General features: G+C 38.6%; 1 protein-coding gene across 4 annotated transcripts in view; it reads left to right on the top strand.

Moving 5' to 3' along the window:
- The window catches only part of LOC126341697 (carboxypeptidase M), a 532,258-nt gene that overhangs the window by 433,109 nt on the left and 75,558 nt on the right, over window positions 1–23,591 (top strand). For all 4 annotated transcript variants that reach the window (XM_050001792.1, XM_050001795.1, XM_050001794.1 and 1 more), the window contains exons 4-5: window positions 1,032–1,168; window positions 13,176–13,363. In XM_050001792.1, the coding sequence (XP_049857749.1) occupies window positions 1,032–1,168; window positions 13,176–13,363 (325 nt within the window). The remainder of the gene's footprint in view (window positions 1–1,031; window positions 1,169–13,175; window positions 13,364–23,591) is intronic.

Here is a 23,591-nt window from a genome sequence, read left to right as displayed (position 1 = left end):
TAACTTCAACAATCTTTCATAAAATATAGATAGTTAAATATGTATATTTCTAATGAAAACCCTAATTTTGAGTCGATATGTAATTAGAAACTAGAAGACGTGCACTTTTCTTGAAAAATAATTGTTAAGTATGAGTTAATTAGCATATACTTGATAGATTTCACATTTAAATGATTCAGGTATTCAAACCAAACATAGAAAATTACAGACACAATGCGTTTCTAACTGCCGCCCGCTAGCTTATACGATTAACGTTTACGGCGCTACCGTTTACGCCACACATGCATTTACAGTACCCTCCCTTATATTTAGTACAGTGTTTCTTGAAAAACGTCAAAGCTGATTTTTTTTAGCAGTTTTGTGAATAACGTTAAGAAAAACTTGTTTCTCGCCATTAACGGTGTTCCGTGCGCGTGTTTCACTACGAAGCAGGAAGCAGTCCCACCATTTTCACAGTACGTATGAGCAACGAGACAATCAGAGTACAAGCAGCGTTTAGAGAGACCGTGACTACACACAATTTTTGAAATACAAATTACGTAGCTAAAGTATGATTAAGAAAAACGTTGATGGCTTTTAATACATCAGAGTGTCTTAAAGTTTCTTTCGCAATGACATAATAGTAAGATATCTAATACCCAAGTTGGACCTACTTCCAAGAGCGGAACAATAGCAATGTATGAGAGCTACGGCTGCTGACCAATAATCGCGTTTCAGGTTTATTCTTATGATGAACTAAGTATAGTCAACTATAAAATAAAACTTCAGAGTTTTCTGGGCTATCTGTGTACAATTTTGTAGACAGAGGAGCATTAGATTTTCACGTTATCAGTGGCTGGCATAAATAACACATTTAGGATTCCCTGTGCCATGCAAACTGTGGATGTCTTCCATGTTCAGTTGCCCTTCAAAAAGTGAATCATATTGTGATGGCTATTTAAGTTTTTTACCACAGAGTTTAATTAAATTTTTCACTGATGCATATAACTGCTGTATAACCAAGTTCACAAATGTCGTATGTTCTTTTGCAGTATCTGGTTACGAGCTACCACACAGACCCATACATCAAGTGGTTGCTGGACAACACACGCATCCATATCCTGCCATCGATGAACCCTGACGGCTTTGAGGTGGCTCGTGAAGGCCAATGTGACGGCGGCCAGGGGAGGTGACTGTCATACATTTGTTTTACTGTTATGAAATCATGGTATGAGCTGTCTATGGAATGAAGCTATGCTGTTTATTTTGTCGAAAACTAATGAATCTTCCGTTATAGTATCAGTTTTTCACACACTTCTAAGCTACTGTTCATTGATGATTAAATGTCAGAGGAAATATTCGCTTACAGTAAATAAAGTCATTTAAAAATAAAGGCAAACGACAGTCTCACTGATACAATACACTATCTCACGTTATATACAGGGTGTATATAAAGTCTGGGAACACTTTTAATTATTTATTGCACAAGAACCGAACATTGTACAGATATCATACATATGTCATTTTGAAGAGAACCCTGAACGTTTTTTTTTTCTTTTTTTCCATGTATACCGCCACAGCGTAGTTTGGTAATTTGCCGATAGTCAGCGCTAGTCGCAAACATGGCGAGTTCAGGTGTGGAGCGAGCTTTCTGTGTGTTGGTGTTCGACAAAAACAAGTGTGCTACAACTGTTCAGCGGATATTTAGAACCAAGTACGGCAAGAAGCGATCAACAAGGAAGGCCATTTACCACTGGCACACAAAATCGTTACGAAGGGGTGTTCGTTCCCAGCAAAGAGAAGTGGACGTCCCAGTGTGAGTGAAGTTGAATATGGAGCACTTACGAGAGACACTCATAAGGAGTCCAAAGAAATCGGTGCGTCGTGCATCCCGTGAACTCAAAATGGCTCCAATGACAGTGTGGAAAGTCCTGCAATGGAAGCTGTCTATGAAACCTTCAAATTGGAGCTAGTGCAGAAGTTCAGTGATGACGACAAAGACAAGCGTTGTGAATTTTGTTCGCAGTTGTGACAGCTGAATGAGGATGGGAATGGCATTGTTGATCACTTAATTTTTAACGACGAAGCCACTTTTCACACTAATGGAAAAGTGAACGGGCATAATTGTCGAATCTGGGGTACAAAGCATCCAGATGATGCATTGAATTTGAGCTTGATTCCCCTAAGGTAAATGTTTTTTGTGCCTTCACGTCGAAAACTGTACAGGCCATTCTTCTTCACCGAGCACTGTCACTGGATATTCCTACTTGAACGTGTAGCAATGGCTGATGCCTCAAATTCAATCGGACCTTCCGTTCATCTTTCAGCAAGATGGGGATCCACCCCATTTTCATCGTGAAGTTCGTTGGTACTTGAACACGGAGCTTCTGCATCGATGGGTCGACCATGCTAGAGAAGGGGACAGCCGTTTGATGAAATGGCCTGCACGATCACTAGATCTTACTCTGTGTGACTTTTTTTCTGTGGGGACACGTTAAAGATCTGGTGAATGTACCGCCTCTACCATGTGATGTAGCAGAGCTCCAGGAGAGAATACGGGAAGTGACTGCTACAGTCGACGATGCCATGCTGGGACGAGTAAGGCAAGATTTCAATTACCGTGTTGACATCTGCTGGGTTATTCATGGTTCGCATATCAAATGTTTGTAAAAAAAATAGAGTTTCTCCTCAGAATGCAACATGTATTTCATCTGTACAATGTTTAGTTCTTGTGCAATAAATAATTGAAAGTGTTCCCTCACTTTATGTACACCCTTTATTTTTCTTCTACTGTAAATACACAAAACTGAGTGAAGAAGGAAAGGAAGCATGAAATATACATGCCCCAACCAATCATTTTTGAAGATATTAACCAGTTTATATTTTGAAACTTCCTGGCAGATTAAAACTGTGTGCCCGACCGAGACTCGAACTCGGGACCTTTGCCTTTCGTGGGCAAGTGCTCTACCATCTGAGCTACCGAAGCATGACTCACGCTCGGTACTCACAGCTTTACTTCTGCCAGTATCCGTCTCCTACCTTCCAAACTTTACAGAAGCTCTCCTGCGAACCTTGCAGAACTAGCACTCCTGAAAGAAAGGATATTGCGGAGATATGGCTTAGCCACAGCCTGGAGGGCGTTTCCAGAATGAGATTTTCACTCTGCAGCGGAGTGTGCGCTGATATGAAACTTCCTGGCAGATTAAAACTGTGTGCCCGACCAAGACTCGAACTCGGGACCTTTGCCTTTCGCGGGCAAGTGCTCTACCATCTGAGCTACCGAAGCACGACTCACGCTCGGTACTCACAGCTTTACTTCTGCCAGTATCCGTCTCCTACCTTCCAAACTATACAGAAGCTCTCCTGCGAACCTTGCAGAACTAGCACTCCTGAAAGAAAGGATATTGCGGAGATATGGCTTAGCCACAGCCTGGGGGATGTTTACAGAATGAGATTTTCACTCTGCAGCGGAGTGTGCACTGATATGAAACTTCCTGGCAGATTAAAACTGTGTGCTCAACCGAGACTCGAACTCGGGACCTTTGCCTTTCGCGGGCAAGTGCTCTACCATCTGAGCTACCGAAGCACGACTCACGCTTGGTACTCACAGCTTTACTTCTGCCAGTATCCGATGAATGGCATTGCATTGTGTTTGGTGATGAATCACAGTTCTGCACAACACAGGATGGTGATTGTTGGCCAATATGGTGGTGACATGGGAGAGGTTCCATTCTTCAAATGTTTTGGAGAGACTCAGCTGTTTCATTCCTGGCATCATTGTGTGGGGAGCCATCGGGTATGTTACCAGGTCACAGCTGGCAGTGATTCAGGAAGTTGATGGAACAATTGTACGTCACAGATGTCCTGCGTCCTCATGTGTTGTTACCTTTCACACATCAGCATTGTGGTGCCACATAGCAACAAAGCAATGCTTGCCCACACACAACACATATGAACTCTGTGTAATGTTGAGGTAACTCCGTAGCCTGCACCATCACTGATCATACATGATCACTTATGATAGAACATATATGGCATCAACTCGGAAGTCACCTTCATTCCAGTGTCAACATCCAGATTATCAATGACAAATTACAACAGTTATGAGCCAGCTTGCCTCAGAAGAGGATACAATGGTTGTACGACCACTTCCAAACTGAATTAGTGCATGCTTGTAGGCCAAAGGGGGTGCAATGACACACTGAGAAGTGGGCTCATTCTGCCAAATTCTTTGTAAATGTGACTAGATTTGGTAATCAGTGAAATAATAACATGTACTCTCTCAATGCATTAAGTTTTATTTTGTTTCCTCTTCCCTTTCTGGGTGCTCCACTTCCTTTATCTGGCAGGGGGCATTCATTACAGCACACATGTTGTAATAGATGTTACATCTAACATAGAACCCAACACTTAGAAAACCATGATATAAATACTGGAAATAGTAATAGGTATGGCAGAAAAAATGCACTTTGTGAAACATAATAAAGATAAGTTACAGGCAGGTAGATTTAAACTCCAAGCACTGGTAGCAATGGGTGTTTGAGAAGGTATTGGAGAAGGACAAAGAGAGGTACGCAATAGTACACAAATAGTGAAGAGAGGAGAAAATAAGTGTTTCAGAACACGTGCAGGTAGCTAATGCATGTGTGTACATGTGCTGATGTAATGTGGATTTTGCATGCCTCTTTCCAAATTATCTGTAGCTATTGAAAACTAGAAAATGGCAGTAGAGGCAGAAATCGTTTGATTGTTAGAGATATGTAGACTTGTCTAATACTTACTGGAAAATAAATGAAGCCTAATGTAGATTAATTTAATAATGCCTTCATTGGCTTCATATGTCAGAAAACGAGGATATGAAACTAGCTATCATGCCTCCAGTGCCTACAATCTTACTTGGGGCACAGTGCAGGTTAATTTTCTTATTGCAACCCAAATGGAACAGATTGTGAGAAGTTCACCACTGCAATCTAAGCAACATCAGTCATAGAGTTTTTTCGACAGTATATTTTGCTTATGTCAGGATTCGCAAACTAATCTGCATTTTTTTCATTAACAGTTTCCTCACGTAATCACTGAGTGACTAAGTATATGGCTTGTAGAAAGCCAAGTTAGAACACAAGAACTGTTTGATAAACAAGATTTCGCGAATTACATTCCATGAAAAATTTCTTCTACATTAAGGATTTCAGGAGCATGTGTAGGACATCTTATTGTTTTGCTTATTTATAAAAGCTTTTTTTTCATCGGACATGAAAGGTCACAAACCACAAATTTGTTGGCAGCTTCTGTTAAGTTACATGAGATTGAAGAGCTTCTTTGAAGTACTGTCATTGTAAGTGAATCTTTGCTACAGTTAGACAAAACAGCAGTCTGTGAAATACTGACAAAAGAGTAATAGGATATCTTATTGTTTTGCTTATTAATAAAAACTTATTTTTGGGTGTTTTTTTGTCATCTGAAATGGAAGGTCACAGACCACAAATTTGCCAGTAGCTTCTATTATATTATGAGTCTGAAGAGCTTCTTCAAAGCACTGCCATTGTAAATGAATCTTTGTTACACAAACATGAGGCATGAAAAGAGTAACCAAGAAATAATTCCAAACCCTGACATCAGCATTATTTACTAGATTCCAGATGGTGTTATACATAGTGATTTCCAGGAATGGGGTACAATAAGAAACTCAGTTCATTACCAAAAAGGCATTGAAGTATAGTCTGATGTGACATATATTAATAAATGGACCATGTAGTTTAATCATGACAGGGCTATGAAGCACACTTCGCTGCCCCCTGTGGGTAGGCTAAGGAAGCTGAAATTCAATACAGTAGCACATGAAACATACTGTCAAGGATTGGTACCCTGAGATTGCTGTCCTTTTTCTAAACTGAAGGATGTCCTTCGAAGACATTGCTGTGACAGCAGTATGAGGGCGAAATAAAAAATTCTAAACTCTGTACAGAGATAGAGTTGAAAACAATGACATTGTGTTTTTGTTAGGCTGTTCATGCTACACAACAATGAAGTCAAGTGCCAACTTCATCTGTGAAATAGCTTTGCTTAAATAGTTTTGTAAGGTGATTATATTTTATGTGTTTTATTCACATATTGGAAACCATTTCATTTCTCACCAAAGTAAATTCATCCAAAGTTGGTTTAGGTATATCAACACTCCATTCCTTTATTTTCAACAGTTAATTGGGCTAATGAATTCAGTTGCACCATTATACAAGTAATACTCAAAATCTCTAGTTACAAATCCTAAGCCAGTTATTACTGTGTGGAATTTAACATTCCAACTTTTGGGTGAAACCTTTTAACCATCCAGCTGATAAATGGGTAAGCTATTATCATTGCAGAAATGCAGAAAAAATCACACTGAAGTTAATTTTTCTAGTGTAGTGCATATTTACAAATAAGTTGTTCCTTGTTGGAAACCTTTAGCTAAAAGATGAGCTTTATAAGAAACAACATTACCTTCTCATTTCTTGTACATAGAAAAATCCATATAGTGTCAACAACATTACAATCATTTGGTTTACATACATAATTCCATTTATTATTTTCTTCCAGGGTTTGTGATTCTCCTTCTATGGTATCCTTCCAATTTTCAGCATCACTGCAAGACATCAGTTCAGTGTAGGTGCTTGAGTCATCATCATTATGTGCTGTCAAAAGGCGCAACTTAAAATCCCCTAAGTAATTTGGATGGTTGAATACTCCTCTTGGCTCTTAAATTGTAAGGCCTCGCATCCTCATCTATATTTTCACGCGCATTCTCAAAAGAATCTTCTCCATTTGCTCTATGTTCATTTATTTCTAGTTCTTCTCTAAGCTGACTTCTATTTTCTTCTGCAACTGCAATCCTCATTTCTGTACCTTTCTGCCCATATGATTCTGAAACATTATCTATGTTCTCTTCATCACAAAAATAATGTCTGATTCTATTACAGGGACACAAGTTTTCTTCTTCCTTTCAGATACTGCAGGTGGCAAGAAACTACATTTCAATGCACTTCAATTTTCTTTGTGGAAGGTATAAATATTCTGTAGCTGCTCACATCAGCATAATTACCCTAAATAAACCTATCTTGTTTTGGGGTCTAGTTTCAGTCTCTTTTCTTTAGGACAAGGCATACACATGAACCTCAAATATTATCAATTCTTATAAGGATAATTCTGTGCCATAAAGGTTTCAAAAGGAGTTTTATCTCTCTTAGGACTAGAACTTGTTTGATTTAAAATACAATCTGCTGTGGTAACTGCTTCAGCCCAGAAATGATTGGACCTTCTGAAAATCATTTAACGACTAGCTTCAACAAAGGGGTGCACATTTCTCTTTTAGCTTTTCCATTTTGCTGTGGTGTGTACATAGTGCTTCTTTAAGAGTTATGGCCTTTTCACTCAAAGATGTTCCTGAATCAGTATTTGTAAACTCCTGTCCATTTTCATTCCTTACAACTTTAATTTTTAGACCAGTTTCTCTCTGCATTGTTCTTGACCAACCCTTTAACCACATCCTATTGTTTAATAAAGAATATTTTACAATTATCTGAGTAATCATTCTACAAAATCAAAACATATCTTGATCCTCCACTCTTCACAAGTGACAAATTTTTCAAAGAAATCTGCGAGACAATAACTCTCTCACATGTGTAATGCTCTGATGGCACAATTTCTGATGCCAAATACTCCAGTCTTCAGCATATTGAGACAAATGTACCACACCAAAGTTCATTACTCTCTCTCTCTCTCTCTCTCTCTCTCTCTCTCTCTCTCTCTCTCTCTCTCTCTCTCTCATGACCAATGAAAAGTTACCAGTGTCATTAATGTCAACTATAGTGTTTTTTCCTGCATACATCAACCACTAACAGCTCTGATTGTGTTCCATTTAAGGCAAGCAACATACAGTACATTTTATTGACATGTTTATATAATGCATAGTTCCCCTTTAGTGTTCAATAATTCACATTGTTACTTGTTTGACACTAAACATAAGCCTTTGTCCAACATGGTTCCTACTGAAAACAGATTGAATATCAGTTCAGGCACAAAAAACACTCCACTAAGTACTGTTTTGGTAAACTTAACCCATTCCATGCATACAATTCTACAGTGCTGCAACCAGTCACATCAAGAAGTTTACCATTACCCACAGTAACTTTGATTGAACTTTGCACACTGTCCAGTTTCTTAAACAAGTATCTCATATTGCACATATACTCACTAGCACCTTTATCCATGATCCAATAAACTTCTTTGTCAGCTCCTTGTATGATACAAATCAAGGCATATACATCCTGAGCCTTTTGCCTTCTTTGAACTTCAACAATCTCCAGTCTGATGTCAGATTACCTCTTTTCTTAAATGCAGCTTCTCATTTCTCATTTTGCTTTATTTTTACAGTCCTACCTGCTCACACTGGCCACAGCTATATCTGGCTGATTGAACTGATTGTTTCTCTCTTCCTCAGTAAGTAATCTTGAAGTTAACTCATTAGGTGTTGGCTTCTCAAAGGGGATGGACTCCCATGCTAAACAGAAAACATTTGTACCTCTGGTGATGACAACAATTTGGTCATTATCATTTTATCTGAAAGTGGTTCACCCACTTGCTTCAGTTGGTGTGATTTCTTCTATTTTCAACAGAACTGTAACCCTGAGTCATCACTAAATTACAGTAAGAAAACTTTTTTGCTGAAGTGGATAAATGCTCACCACAAACTCTTTGTCTTATAAGGTCTTCAGTGTAGCCCACATGGCAGCTGACCTTGTCCATGCAGTGGGTGAGTGAGTGTAAGCAGTTCCAAATAGTGGGAAGAATGTCTGGATTTCTAAAAATACATGACCCATTCTGTGTCTACATCTACATCTACATCCGTACTCCGCAAGCCACCTGACGGTGTGTGGCGGAGGGTACCCTGAGTACCTCTATCGGTTCTCCCTTCTATTCCAGTCTCGTATTGTACGTGGAAAGAAGGACTGTCGGTATGCTTCTGTGTGGGCTCTAATCTCTCTGATTTTATCCTCATGGTCTCTTCGTGAGATATACGTAGGAGGGAGCAATATACTGCTTGACTCTTCGGTGAAGGTATGTTCTCGAAACTTCAACAAAAGCCCGTACCGAGCTACTGAGCGTCTCTCCTGCAGAGTCTTCCACTGGAGTTTATCTATCATCTCCGTAACGCTTTCGCAATTACTAAATGATCCTGTAACGAAGCGCGCTGCTCTCCGTTGGATCTTCTCTATCTCCTCTATCAACCCCACCTGGTGCGGATCCCACACTGCTGAGCAGTATTCAAGCATTGGGCGAACAAGCGTACTGTAACCTACTTCCTTTGTTGTCGGATTGCATTTCCTTAGGATTCTTCCAATGAATCTCAGTCTGGCATCTGCTTTACCGACGATCAACTTTATATGATCATTCCATTTTAAATCACTCCTAATGCGTACTCCCAGATAATTTATGGAATTAACTGCTTCCAGTTGCTGACCTGCTATTTTGTAGCTAAATGATAAGGGACCTATCTTTCTATGTATTCGCATCACATTACACTTCGCTACATTGAGATTCAATTGCCATTCCGTGCACCATGCGTCAATTCGCTGCAGATCCTCCTGCATTTCAGTACAATTTTCCATTGTTGCAACCTCTCGATACACCACAGCATCATCTGCAAAAAGCCTCAGTGAACTTCCGATGTCATCCACCAGGTCATTTATGTATATTGTGAATAGCAACGGTCCTATGACACTCCCCTGCGGCACACCTGAAATCACTCTTACTTCGGAAGACTTCTCTCCATTGAGAATGACGTGCTGCGTTCTGTTATCTAGGAACTCCTCAATCCAATCACCCAATTGATCTGATAGTCCGTATGCTCTTACTTTGTTCATTAAACGACTATGGGGAACTGTGTCAAACACCTTGCGGAAGTCAAGAAACACGGCATCTACCTGTGAACCCGTGTCTAAGGCCCTCTGAGTCTCGTGGACGAATAGCGCGAGCTGGGTTTCACATGATCGTCTTTTTCGAAACCCATGCTGATTCCTACAGAGTAGATTTCTAGTCTCCAGAAAAGACATTATACTCGAACATAATACGTGTTCCAAAATTCTACAACTGATATTGAAGATTACTGTAATCATGGTTACACTTATATTCTATACCCACAAACATCTTCAGGCAGCAGAATTCATTGAAACATTTCATATGAATCACTTCTGCAGATATTCTGTACATCTTTCGTAGAGTCCAATAGAGCTTTCACTGTTTTTCACACAAACATATTGGCCTCACAATTAGTGAGTTTGTTATCAACGCACAGTAAGTTTCCAAGGATTTCAAAAAAACAAATCAGTTTTTCTCTCAAACCATGTTGTGTGTGAATGAGACACGCTAACAAGTTTTTGTAAATGGTGTAAATAGATCTTGCTAATTTTATTTTCAAATAACTTAGTAGTGATTCTAGGTGGTTTTTATTATGAGAAAAAATATGATTTCAGAGAAGTTTGAAGGAAGTACTATGTATAAACCTTTGTGTTCAAATGTGGTACTTCTTTGTAGTAATGAACATATAGATAAGTCTGTCTACCCCTGGGTGTAATGATAACCACCTAGTTTTGCTATAGGATAACAATTTCCTGTATACAGTATGGAGCAATTCTTAAAATTTGTGAAGTTTAGTTGTTCAGACTGTATGGTTCTGGAAATATTGGAACTGTTTGAAAATTATACTTTCACTATCGATCTCCAGTGTGCCCATATCTTGATGAATACATAAACTCAACACCTAACCCCAATCAGAAGTTCTTACTGTAAAAGTTTTTTTATAGCTTTGAAGAAATGTTTTTCCTTTCTGAATCCCAACACCAGCCCCCCAACAGTTTGTTACCACTATCTCCTGTGAATACTATACATTTACCCAGGAGCCCCATGTTCTGGAGAGCATTCCAAAAATAAAGGGACAGTGTCTGTAGCTGAATTAGGTTATTGATCCAAATTAATTAAATTGGATTGCAAATAACTAGTTTTCTAATAAAAGTAGTGAATAACAATTTGGAATATTTTCACTGGTCCATGGTTACCACTACTGCTATCAGTAGAAATACCACAAGAAGTTATGTCATTATCTTCTAAACTCCTTGCAACACTTTCAACAGAATTAGGAGCAAATACTGAGCTTGTTACTGCTTTTGTTTCCATTCTAGAACTTAAAACGTTTTTGCATCACTGGAATCTGGAATAAGGGATTTTTATCAACCTAATTGTCCAGTCCATAGCTTTACAGCTGTTATAAAGCTTCACAATATGAGACACAAAAGTGCCTTCAGTGGCACAAAATTCATCTTATTCTTTACACCTCGAGTTAATGAAAAACAGTTTATTTTGAAGATAATGCTTTTCCTTGGGTAGCTCTTTTGTGTTTTTCAGACTCCTGTGTGTTTGTAAATTTTGTCCTCCTTTATCTCACTTTTGAATTCATCCCTGCCACATTTAAAACAAGGATACCATATTTTTCTTGCAATTTTATAATAAACCAGCACTTGTAGGGATATTTGTCATTAATTTAATAGCTTATCAAACATCAGTTAACTATCAAAACTGGAACCAAACACTGACTGAGAACTTATGTGCACTATGTCGTAAAACTTATCTCAGGGGTATGGGGAGAGAAGGAAACAGTACATTGTGCAGGGGAAAGAATTTCCCACTCCTTAACAACCACCTGCTGTGGCATACATTACACAACATAGTTACGAAGTTTCAAGAAAGTACTGTGTAGAAACCTTTATGCTCTATTGCGCTACTTCTATGTAGTAATGAATATGGAATTAAGCTTGTTGTAACATAGTTATATCACCAAGGTTGGTAATTCTGGCTACAGCATGAAGTTTGCTGACATGTAACTATCATAACAATGCAATGGATGCATACATTATATTGAGTCTTTAACAGCTGTGTTTTACAGCACTCAGTTTTGCTAACATGGACCACTGTGGTGCAAATTTGTTGCATAATTTGCCTCTGCACTAAGGCAAATCAAAATCACCGAATTTTAACAAATTTTAAAATTCCTTCCAAATGGAAATTTCAGGGCCCGAAAAGGGTCTGAAAAAAATCCAGACATACAGAAGCCCTACTTTATTCCACAAATTAAAATGTGTACAGAAATTAAATGAAACAACAAGTTTACTGTTACCAGTCACTGGCGACTGGTAACAGTAAACTTGTTGTTTCATTGAATGTCAATAACAGCCATGATAAAGCCTAACATAAAATGTCCACATTCAAAGTGTACAGAAATCTCAAGTGCTTTCCACATATCCCTAGACATTCCACAGTCACATACTGCATTAAAGAAATTTTGGCTTATAGTTGCGAGAAAAACTGTGCAGCATGTTTGCTGTATTTGTTCATCTTCTGTAGATGGATTTCATATGCCAGGGTTGAGGTTCATCAAACTATATTTACTAATGAATGTTGACTTCATCTGTTGACACTAGTACAACAATTATCTTTGACTAAGACACTGATTAATAATGTTCATCTGCATGTATGCTCATTCACTTGTCATTATCTCATTTGGCCAAAATCATAATTTTCTTTTTTGGATGTTGCCCAGCAAACTCTAGTGCAAGTGGTAATCCACTAAAATATTTGAGGATACTCCATTCAGCATTAATGTACTTCAATAAGCATCTAAAATTTTGCTTATAAGTTATGGCAACACACACAAGCTTACAATAAATCTGGACGTTTGAATACAGAAAAAATGTAAATGTACCCCCAATGTTGATATGAAGAGCCTACTGATGTGTCTCACACACCATGATCCTTGTCACTATTAGGAATAAAACTCGTTCCAGTGTTAATACTTATAACAATTGGCATACTGTAATACATTATTGTATATTCCAATGAATGGTTAAATGAAATAAACAACACTACTTGCCATCTGAACTTCACACTTGCTTCTTACAGGTATCAGTAAAGAACTCTTGTTCTACAATATATATTTAACACTTGAATATTCATCAAAAAGATTGAAAATATCTTTATAAAGTGCTGTATTTTATACTTGTAAACGAACAACTTTTAAAATTTATGTTGTAATTCAATTAAAAGCACTTGAAGATACAAATCCTTATGATTGTAGTACAGTAATCAGTAACTGAGATTTAATATTTCAGGTACAATGCACGAGGCTTTGATTTAAACCGCAACTTCCCAGATTATTTCAAGCAGAATAATAAACGAGGGCAGCCGGAAACAGATGCAGTGAAAGAGTGGATCTCTAAGATTCAGTTTGTGCTATCAGGAGGTCTACATGGAGGGGCACTTGTAGCAAGCTATCCATTTGACAATACACCAAATTCGAGTAAGTTTTAATGTAGCATGTACTTAATGGTGTGTGTGTGTGTGTGTGTGTGTGTGTGTGTGTGTGTGTGTGTGTTTCAGTTTAGACTTTTTCAAGTAAAAGCTACAGTGCTTGAGCAGAAGACATTCATTCTACAACACATACCAGTAGTACAAAATTTAGCTGTAAGTTCTTATTCGTAGGGCAGTAATATGTATACACATGTGGTGTGAGAGCAACATTTTAAGGGCAAACAGAGGCTGTAGAAATTTGTTTTTGAAATGTTAGAAATACCACCTGGAGGTTAAGTCAGTGGCTCTTAACTTTTAAAACATTTTGTTAGAGGGCACAGTTACAGTTTTATTTAGAAGTCAGTGTGGACATAAACATGCAAAAAGAATTGTATTTTAGGTACCTGAAAATAAACTGACTTGAACTTATGTACTCAAGAAATAAATCATGCTTGAAATATCATAGATAATGGTACAACATTATCAATATGTTTAAAATGCATCAGAATGATGTATTACATTCTATTTTGAAGTTATTGTTGCTACTCAGTTAATACAGCTATTCTGTACATATTAAATCTGTTTTTCTCTGTCATACATCTTCAACATTCTAACATCATACATTACTAAGAAAGACAGATTTTAAAGGTAATGTGCACAAAGAATATAATACCAGTAGTTATTCAGAACAGGATTTTCTATGACCAAGTAATCTAACAATTCACATTATCGATTATTCCATTCAAGGAGCTGGGAAATGAAGGGAAAGTAAAGAACACTGTTGCAACCAGACTCAATCATTCACATAATAATTGTTCACTGTCAAAAGATCTAGGTTCCAGATCTTAGGTAACTGAATTGCTGTCTGGATACAGTTGTTAGGACTTGGATGACTGTCCAGGATCATTTATTTTATTTATCCATTCATTATATACTATTCCTTCAGTTAGATGATTATCTCTTAAGTTCCCATACATGCAATTGCATTTCGTTGTGCAAGAAATATTAGCAAATGTATTTTGTTAAATAAAAATAACTGCTCAAAAGTGAACATTTAAAGAGCATTAGTAAATTATTTATTTTTAATTGCACAATAAAATATAAAAGATTGAATAAATCTAAAGATAATCATAACTTTATTTTTAAATTATTACCCACCTTCTATCAGAATGTCTGCTTCAGCAAGGCAATCATTTTCTTTTAACAAAAGGGGAAAATAGAATAGTAGTTATCAATAATATTATTTATAAATTATGAATTCAAAAAATTTTGTTTCAAATCTCAGTTCTTTTTTTTGTAATTTATTGTTGACAATTAATGCTGAAATTTCAATGCTTTATTCTTGCTTCACAAAGGAATGTGTAGATCTTCCCCACTATGTGCAGGTGAGTTTGACTTGCACCAATGAATCAGAGATTTTGAACTGTGAATTACGTAAACATTATAAGGCTACTAACCTCAGCATTTTTTTGTTTTTTGAACTTGGCCAGTGTATTTGCTTTAATTAGGTCAACTCATAGATATTTTGCATACAGCAGTATTGAGTTATAGTAATATTCACTACATTTTTGGTTTTGTTTAGATGCACAGATGTAAATTATAACTATAAACTCCTGTTTAGACACCTATGAAAATAAAATATCATAAAACATTTTGCCATTTAAATACACGATATCCATAGATCTTGCATAAGAGCACTTTTCAGTAAACTGCAAAACAAATGTACTAAATGTCTGATTAAGCATGGCTTACAGAATTTCTAACTATTCAAGTCTAAATGATAAAAGGATAATTTAACTTATAATCTACAAAAAATAATATTCTTCTCATCACATGTTCTTGTTGAATATTATTTCATTGTAAGTCCTAAGGTTTGAAACCAGTACATTTATGTGGGCAAAGGGAGAGAAAGAGCTGAATTCCACATTTATAAGACGAAGTGAATATTAAGAATAAATGCTGATTATCATAGAATGGGCTTATTAAATACAAATAAACACACAGAAATAGGAAAACAGTTGCCACAATGCAAACAGCTGGCATCACAAACAGGACAAAGTAGTTAAGATAAAGTATGCAGAAATACTGCTGGATAAGGCTTATATGTCAAATAAAATAATTTACAGAACTGAATTATGCAGAATTACATTGTAATTCTAGTAACACTAATATCCATCCATAAACAAACACACATATTTGACACTGAGAGTAACTTCAAAGAGATAACACACACTACAGTCAGTTACTGTACTGATTATTCACACACATTTACCCCACCATGCAGAGCACTTGGAATGTAAGGAAATTGAAACTTTATTTGCCAACCAGTTGTTGTGTGGGCTGGTAACTATGACATCAGTGCAGCTGCTGGATGCCATGATGGTGTGGCTGCTGACTGATGGAAGAGGGTGGTAACCATAGGTGATGTCTATACATCTATCTCCTGATAAGGTAAGACTTATGGCTTCAGCATGGTGTCTTGTAGGGGTTAAGATGTTACCCATGCTGGCCTTTGTATTTCTGCTTTTTTGCTAGATCTGTATGGTGTAGTCTTATCAGAACATTAGGAAGGATCCAGTATGATGTTGGAAATGACTATTTGATGAGATATGTAGAGAGCATGATGTGAATACTGTTGTCCAAAACTTTGTGGACAAGAACAGGATGTTTGCCATGGTGCAAAGTAGGTAGGGGTTGAATCTTGGCTACATGGTCTCAGAGTTATGGCATTTCTACCGTGGATGGCAATGCAGGTGTCAGACAGCCTGCCCGAAAGTGTAGCAGCTACACACACACACACACACACACACACACACACACACACACACACACTACCTCTCCTAAATATATACTCATGTCTAGCTTGCACTCTGTGTGAAGCCGTAAAATGACCAAAAGGAGGGTCTCTGACTATTTTTCATCGTGGCACATGAGAGTTGTCTTTAGGGTCTGCAACCATATTTGTATCATCCCATTGCTGGCAACATGATAGTTTGTTCTATGATGATGCTAGATGCCACACAAGTTGGACAGTTCTTGGAACAAAACATATTCAGATTATCAATCCTCATCTGTAGTGACACAGAGGGAACAACTCAATCATGCTGTCCAGCTGACGATGAAGATTTTTGCTGTTGTGTTGGCAGAAATGTCTATGATGGATATAGCTTGTTATCATCAAAGAAATCCGTCTACTGTTGCAGAAGATGTCTCAGTCATTTGTAGGTGGAAGGAGGTCTACAAGATTAATGTGGATGTGGGCAAATCTTTGCTTGACCTTGAAACAGCTCGATGTTCGTGTGCATATATCATCATATTTTGCATTGCTGAAACTGAATAAACAAAAATACCCATGTATAGTTACATTAAAAAAAAAATCTGTGGCTGCACGAAATGATCAACCAGCAGTTAGTGTTTGCTTTTGTGTGTGATAGATTGTGAATGCTATCCAGAGCAGCTTTGTGGAGTTTAGGCAAAATGTCTTGACTTCTGCTGAGAGACAAGGCACTATAGTGTTAAATTGGTACCTGGCAGTAGAAGTTGCATGAGTAATAGTTCTGTGGAAGGGTTGGCCAATAAATGCAGTAGTTGTGGATCTGCAGCCTGAGTTCTTTGTACTCAATCGTATTTTCCAAACAGAGATATAAAAAAGTATTCAGTCATGATCTTTTCTACTCCTTTCATGCGGTACACTTCTGTTGTTGTTGTTGTCTTCAGTCCTGAGACTGGTTTGATGCAGCTCTCCATGCTACTCTATCGTGTGCAAGCTTCTTCATCTCCCAGTACTTGCTGCAACCTACATCCTTCTGAATCTGCTTAGTGTATTCATCTCTTGGTCTCCCTCTACGATTTTTACCCTCCACTCTGCCCTCCAATGCTAAATTTGTGATCCCTTGATGCCTCAAAACATGTCCTACTAACCGATCCCTTCTTCTAGTCAAGTTGTGCCACAAGCTTCTCTTCTCCCCAATCCTATTCAATACCTCCTCATTAGTTACGTGATCTATCCACCTTATCTTCAGCATTCTTCTGTAGCACCACATTTCGAAAACTTCTATTCTCTTCTTGTCCAAACTAGTTATTGGCCATGTTTCAATTCCATACATGACTACACTCCAAACAAATACTTTCAGAAACGACGTCCTGATACATAAATCTATATTTGATGTTAACAAATTTCTCTTCTTCAGAAATGCTTTCCTGGCCATTGCCAGTCTACATTTTATATCCTCTCTACTTCGACCATCATCAGTTCTTTTGCTCCCCAAATAGCAAAATTCCTTTACTGATTTAAGTGTCTCATTTCCTAATCTAATTCCCTCAGCATCACCCGATTTAATATGACTACATTCCATTATCCTCGTTTTGCTTTTGTTGATGTTCATCTTATATCCTCCTTTCAAGACACTGTCCATTCCGTTCAACTGCTCTTCCATGTCCTTTGCCGTCTCTGACAGAATTACAATGTCATCAGCAAACCTCAAAGTTTTTATTTCTTCTCCATGAATTTTAATACCTACTCCAAATTTTTCTTTTGTTTCCTTTACTGCTTGCTCAATATACAGATTGAATAACATCGGGGAGAGGCTACAACCCTGTCTCATTCCTTTCCCAACCACTGCTTCCCTTTCATGCCCCTCGACTCTTATGACTGCCATCTGGTTTCTGTACAAATTGTAAATAGCCTTTCGCTCCCTGTATTTTACCCCTGCCACTTTCAGAATTTGAAAGAGAGTATTCCAGTCAACATTGTCAAAAGCTTTCTCCAAGTCTACAAATGCTAGAAACGTAGGTTTGCCTTTTCTTAATCTTTCTTCTAAGATAAGTCGTAAGGTCAGTATTGCCTCACGTGTTCCAACATGTCTACGGAATCCAAACTGATCCTGCCCGAGGTCCGCATCTACCAGTTTTTCCATTTGTCTGTAAAGAATTCGCATTAGTATTTTGCAGCTGTGACTTATTAAACTGATAGTTCGGTAATTTTCACATCTGTCAGCAACTGCTTTCTTTGGGATTGGAATTATTATATTCTTCTTGAAGCCTGAGGGTATTTCGCCTGTCTCATACATCTTGCTTACCAACTGGTAGAGTTTTGTCATGACTGGCTCTCCCAAGGCCGTCAGTAGTTCTAATGGAATGTTGTCTACTCCGGGGGCCTTGTTTCGACTCAGGTCTTTCAGTGCTCTGTCAAACTCTTCACACAGTATCTTATCTCCCATTTCGTCTTCATCTACATCCTCTTCCATTTCCATAATATTGTCCTCAAGTACATCGCCCTTGTATAAACCTTCTATATACTCCTTCCACCTTTCTGCCTTCCCTTCTTTGCTTAGAACTGGGTTGCCATCTGAGCTCTTGATATTCATACACGTGGTTCTCTTCTCTCCAAAGGTCTCTTTAATTTTCCTGTAGGCAGTATCTATCTTACCCCTAGTGAGATAAGCTTCTACATCCTTACATTTGTCCTCTAGCCATTCCTGCTTAGCCATTTTGCACGTCCTGTCGATCTCATTTTTGAGACATTTGTATTCCTTTTTGCCTGCTTCATTTACTGCATTTTTATATTTTCTCCTTTCATCAATTAAATTCAGTATTTCTTCTGTTACCCAAGGATTTCTAGCAGCCCTCGTCTTTTTACCTACTTTATCGTCTGCTGCCTTCACTACTTCATCCCTCAGAGCTACCCATTCTTCTTCTAGTGTATTTCTTTCCCCCATTCCTGTCAATTGTTCCCTTATTCTCTCCTTGAAACTCTGTACAACCTCTGGTTCTTTCAGCTTATCCAGATCCCATGTCCTTAAATTCCCACCTTTTTGCAGTTTCTTCAGTTTTAACCTACAGGTCATAACCAATAGATTGTGGTCAGAGTCCACATCTGCCACTGGAAATGTCCTACAATTTAAAACCTGATTCCTAAGTCTCTGTCTTACCATTATATAATCTATCTGATACCTTTTAGTATCTCCAGGATTCTTCCATGTATACAACCTTCCTTTATGATTCTTGAACCAAGTGTTAGCTATGATTAAGTTATGCTCTGTGCAAAATTCTACCAGATGGCTTCCTCTTTCATTTCTTATCCCCAATCCATAATCACCTACTATGTTACCCTCTCTCCCTTTTCCTACTGATGAATTCCAGTCACCCATGACTATTAAATTTTCGTCTCCCTTCACTACCTGAATAATTTCTTTTATCTCATCATACATTTCATCAATTTCTTCATCATCTGCAGAGCTAGTTGGCATATAAACTTGTACTACTGTAGTAGGCATGGGCTTTGTTATCATGAAATAACTGACAATATCTGTGTGTCTGTACTGCGAGGACAGAACACTAGTAACTAGTATTCTGGAAAATGGAAACTACTGGTTTATGGATGGTGAAACTGTCCCAGAGTGAGCTTAAGTTTTTGTATGGAAATATTGAACAGCTTCATAAATTGCAAATAGTTTGCAGTCACACAAGCTCCACTGCTGCTGTGCTAGTTACAACTTTTTGGAAAAAAATCAGTGGTTGCCAATGTTGGTCAGTTATTGGTGTAGGGTATGCATGTATCACCATTGAATAGGGTCTATCACCATTACCAGAGGCACAGATGGCAAGTGGCAAGAGAGGAACATGGTACTAGTTAGACTTAACTGAAGATTGCAGAAAGTTTTTTCCATCCCTGGGGATCACTTGAGGGATCCTGGTATCATGTCCTGAGAGTGCATTTGTGTAGCTGTCACTGTTGGGAGGTGGTGATGATAGAAGTTGGTCATTCCTAGGAAACATCATAATTATTGGTAGTCTGTCATCTTCAGAAGGACTTGTAGATTTGCTGTCTTCCCTGGTAATGGATGCATGCCATCTGCCAAAACTGTGTGTCACAGGAAGCTTACTTATACACACAACAAACAAAGTTTTGCATCACCTTGGTTCCTAGAGTTCCAGAGCCTGTACAGAAAATTAGAATAGAGATTAGTGTAAACATCATTTCCACCCCTTTTTATTGCTCATGAAAACCACACATTTCATGTTGTACCACCATACAGCAAGACCTTCAGAGGCAGTGGTCCAGATTCCTGTACACACCAGTACCTCTAATACCAGTAGCACATCCTCTTGCATTGATGCGTGCCTGTATTCATCATGGCATACTATCCACAAGTTCATCAACGTGCTGTTGGTCCAGATCGTCCCACTCCTCAATTTCGATGCAGCATAGATCCCTCAGAGTGGTTGGTGGGTCAAATCATCAGTAAACAGCCATTTTCAATCTATCCCAGGCATGTTTGATAGGGTTCATGTCTGGAGAACATGCTGGCCACTCCAGTCGAGCAATGTCATTATCCTGAAGGAACTCATTCACAAGATGTGCACGATCGGGGCGTGAATTGTCCTCCATGAAAATGAATGCCTCACCAATATGCTGCCAATATGGTTGCAGTATCGATTGGAGGAAGACATTCACGATCATACAGCCATTCTGGTGCCTTCCATGAGCACCAGCAGCATACGTTGGCCCCACATAATGCCACCTCAAAACGGCAGGGAACGTCCACCTGCTGCACTCACTGGACAGTGTGTCTAAGGCGTTCACCCTGACCAGGTTGCCTCCAAACATGTCTCCAATGACTGTCTGGTTGAAGGCATATGTGACACTCATTGCTGAAGAGAACATGATGCCAATAACGAGTGGTCCATTCAGCGTGTTATTGGGCCCACCTGTACCTCGCTGCATGGTGTTGTGGTTGCAAAGATGGATCTTATCATGGATGTTGAGAATGAAGTTGTGCATCATGCAGCCTATTGCGCATAGTTTGAGTCATAACATGATGTCCTGTGGCTGCATGAAAAGCATTATTCAACATTATGGCATTGCTGTCAGGGTTCCTCTGAGCCACAATCTGTAGGTGGTGGTCATCCGCTGCAGTAGTAGCTGTTGGGCAGCCTGAGTGAAGCATGTCATTGATAGTTCCTGTCTCTCTGGATCTCCCCCATGTCCGAACATCACTTTGGTTCACTCCAAGATGTCTGGACACTTTCCTTGCTGAGAGCCGATTCTGGCACAAAGTAACAACGAAAATGCAATCAAACTGCAATATTGACCATCTAGGCATGGTTGAGCTACATACAACAAGAGCCCTGCACCTCCTTCCTGATGGAATGAATGGAACTGATCGTCTGTCGGACCCCATTCATCTAATAGGTGCTGCTCAGACATGGTTGCTTACATCTTTGGGCATGTTGAGTGATATCTCTGAACAGTCAAAGAGACTGTGTCTGTGGTACAATATCCACAGTCAATGTCTATCTTCAGGAATACTTGCAACTGGAGTGATGCAAAACTTTTTTTGATGTGTGTACTTTGTCAATAATGCACTTCTCTTCATTCAGTACTATGACATACTTATATAGCCACTGACCATTTGCTGTACATCATTTGTGTACTTGGGCACTTGGAGAGAACACTTGAAAGTCATCAAAGGCGTGAAGCAAAATGGGGACTCCTTCAAAACTTCATCCACAAAATATTTACATGTATGTGTGGCATTTTTGAGATAAAATGGCACAAATATAAATCCTTTCCTTTCTTGTGAATGAGGTGCAAAGGCAAAGACCACAACCTATTGCAACAGTGCATTATCCCAGCTTTGGGCATTTCTTCAAATATGGCCATTGATTCTGTTAGGCGAACTCATGTGGGATTCAGTAAGATTGTCTGCCGCGAGTAATAAGTGTGATGGGCAGGGGCACTATGAATGTAGCATGTGGACATTAAGGTGGGAATGTGGGTCTGACGGGGAGCATGCAAGGGATAAATCCCTGCAGTCGCACTATCGTTTGTGGCCTCGGTGGCTCAGGTGGGTAGAGCATCTGCCATGTAAGCAGGAGATCCCGGGTTCGTGTCTCGGTCAGGGCACACATTTTCAACTGTCCCTGTTGCCTGTCAACAGCTTTAAGGTGTTGATTTAATTATCATTTCAGACCACCAAGGCAATTGTTCAAGACAGACTATCATGGAAAGCTGCATTAAACCAATCTTTCCACCGAAGAACTCAACAATAACAACTGCCTTGAAATGAAATGTCACTGATCAACCCACATATTAAGTATGTATTCCAAGTTGTAAGATACCCTACATTACCATGTTCTCTCAAGGATTAATGACATGATTATCTCTTCCACTGAGGAATTAGATGGGTGTTGTGAAACTAAGTGCAACAATGGGGTGATATGAAAAGTGGTGAAGCTCATATGTTTGGTGCCAAGTGATGTCATCTGAAATGTCTCCAAGCCAATGAAATTCATAACTGGTCATCTGTACATGTAGAAAAGGATAAAGATGACACCCTTTTCAAGTGAAAGACTCCATGGTGTTGAGCACAGATCATTACCTAGTTTAGCATACTAAGCAGTGACGTAAAACAGATATAATTTTTCAGGCTTTCCTGTGAGTTTGCTGACATTCTTGAGTTGTTGACTGTGCTGCCAGATATTATCAACTTCATTACATTATGTTGTGATGATGTGGCTTGTTGCCTTCACCAAGGTGACCTGAGATTCATGTAGTGCCCAATGAAAGCAATGAGTCCCATCATAAAAATATCACACAAAGAAGACAATACCCAGCAGTACTCCTGACAGTTAAAGAATATCAACATAAAACAAACAATTTTTATACTTTCTTTCACCACTGCCCTAGGGAAAGGAATGAGAGCTTTACAACAATTAATATATTGTCTTCATGAAAAATAAGTTCCTATAATTTTATAAATGTGCAATGTGATACAAGTTTAACAACTTAGTAATTTTTAACTGTGAGGTACAATAGAACTAATGCTCAAGAGTGTCCATACAATAGTTTGTTGGGAGGAAGGGTGGGGGGGGGGGGGGGGGGGAAGTGATCTAGATGTTGGGGTATGGAGTATTTTTAATATTTGGAAGATGAATGGTGACACAAGTAGCCACATAAAAGTTCCAGATCTGATCCTATTAAAAATCTTTGTAATACCAACATTTTAATCATTTTCTTGATGGAAAAATACCTGAGTACACTATATTTTTCCTTTTTCTGAGAGTGAGGTGGTGCCACAGCCCCTCCTTGACCCCACATATGGATGTCCTTGCGGATGCCATAGCAAATACTTAGAAGTTAAGAAGTTCCTGTAACACCTCTTATTGTGTACAGAATGATGTCAGCACTGAAAATACATTCTGTTTCTTGCAATTATCATAGCATTATGCTTGAC

The sequence above is a fragment of the Schistocerca gregaria genome, chromosome 1, assembly GCF_023897955.1.
Source record: "Schistocerca gregaria isolate iqSchGreg1 chromosome 1, iqSchGreg1.2, whole genome shotgun sequence".
NCBI classification, from domain to species: Eukaryota; Metazoa; Arthropoda; class Insecta; order Orthoptera; family Acrididae; genus Schistocerca; species Schistocerca gregaria.
Note: the sequence above shows the minus strand (reverse complement) of the source record. Positions and strands in the feature narration are given on the sequence as shown.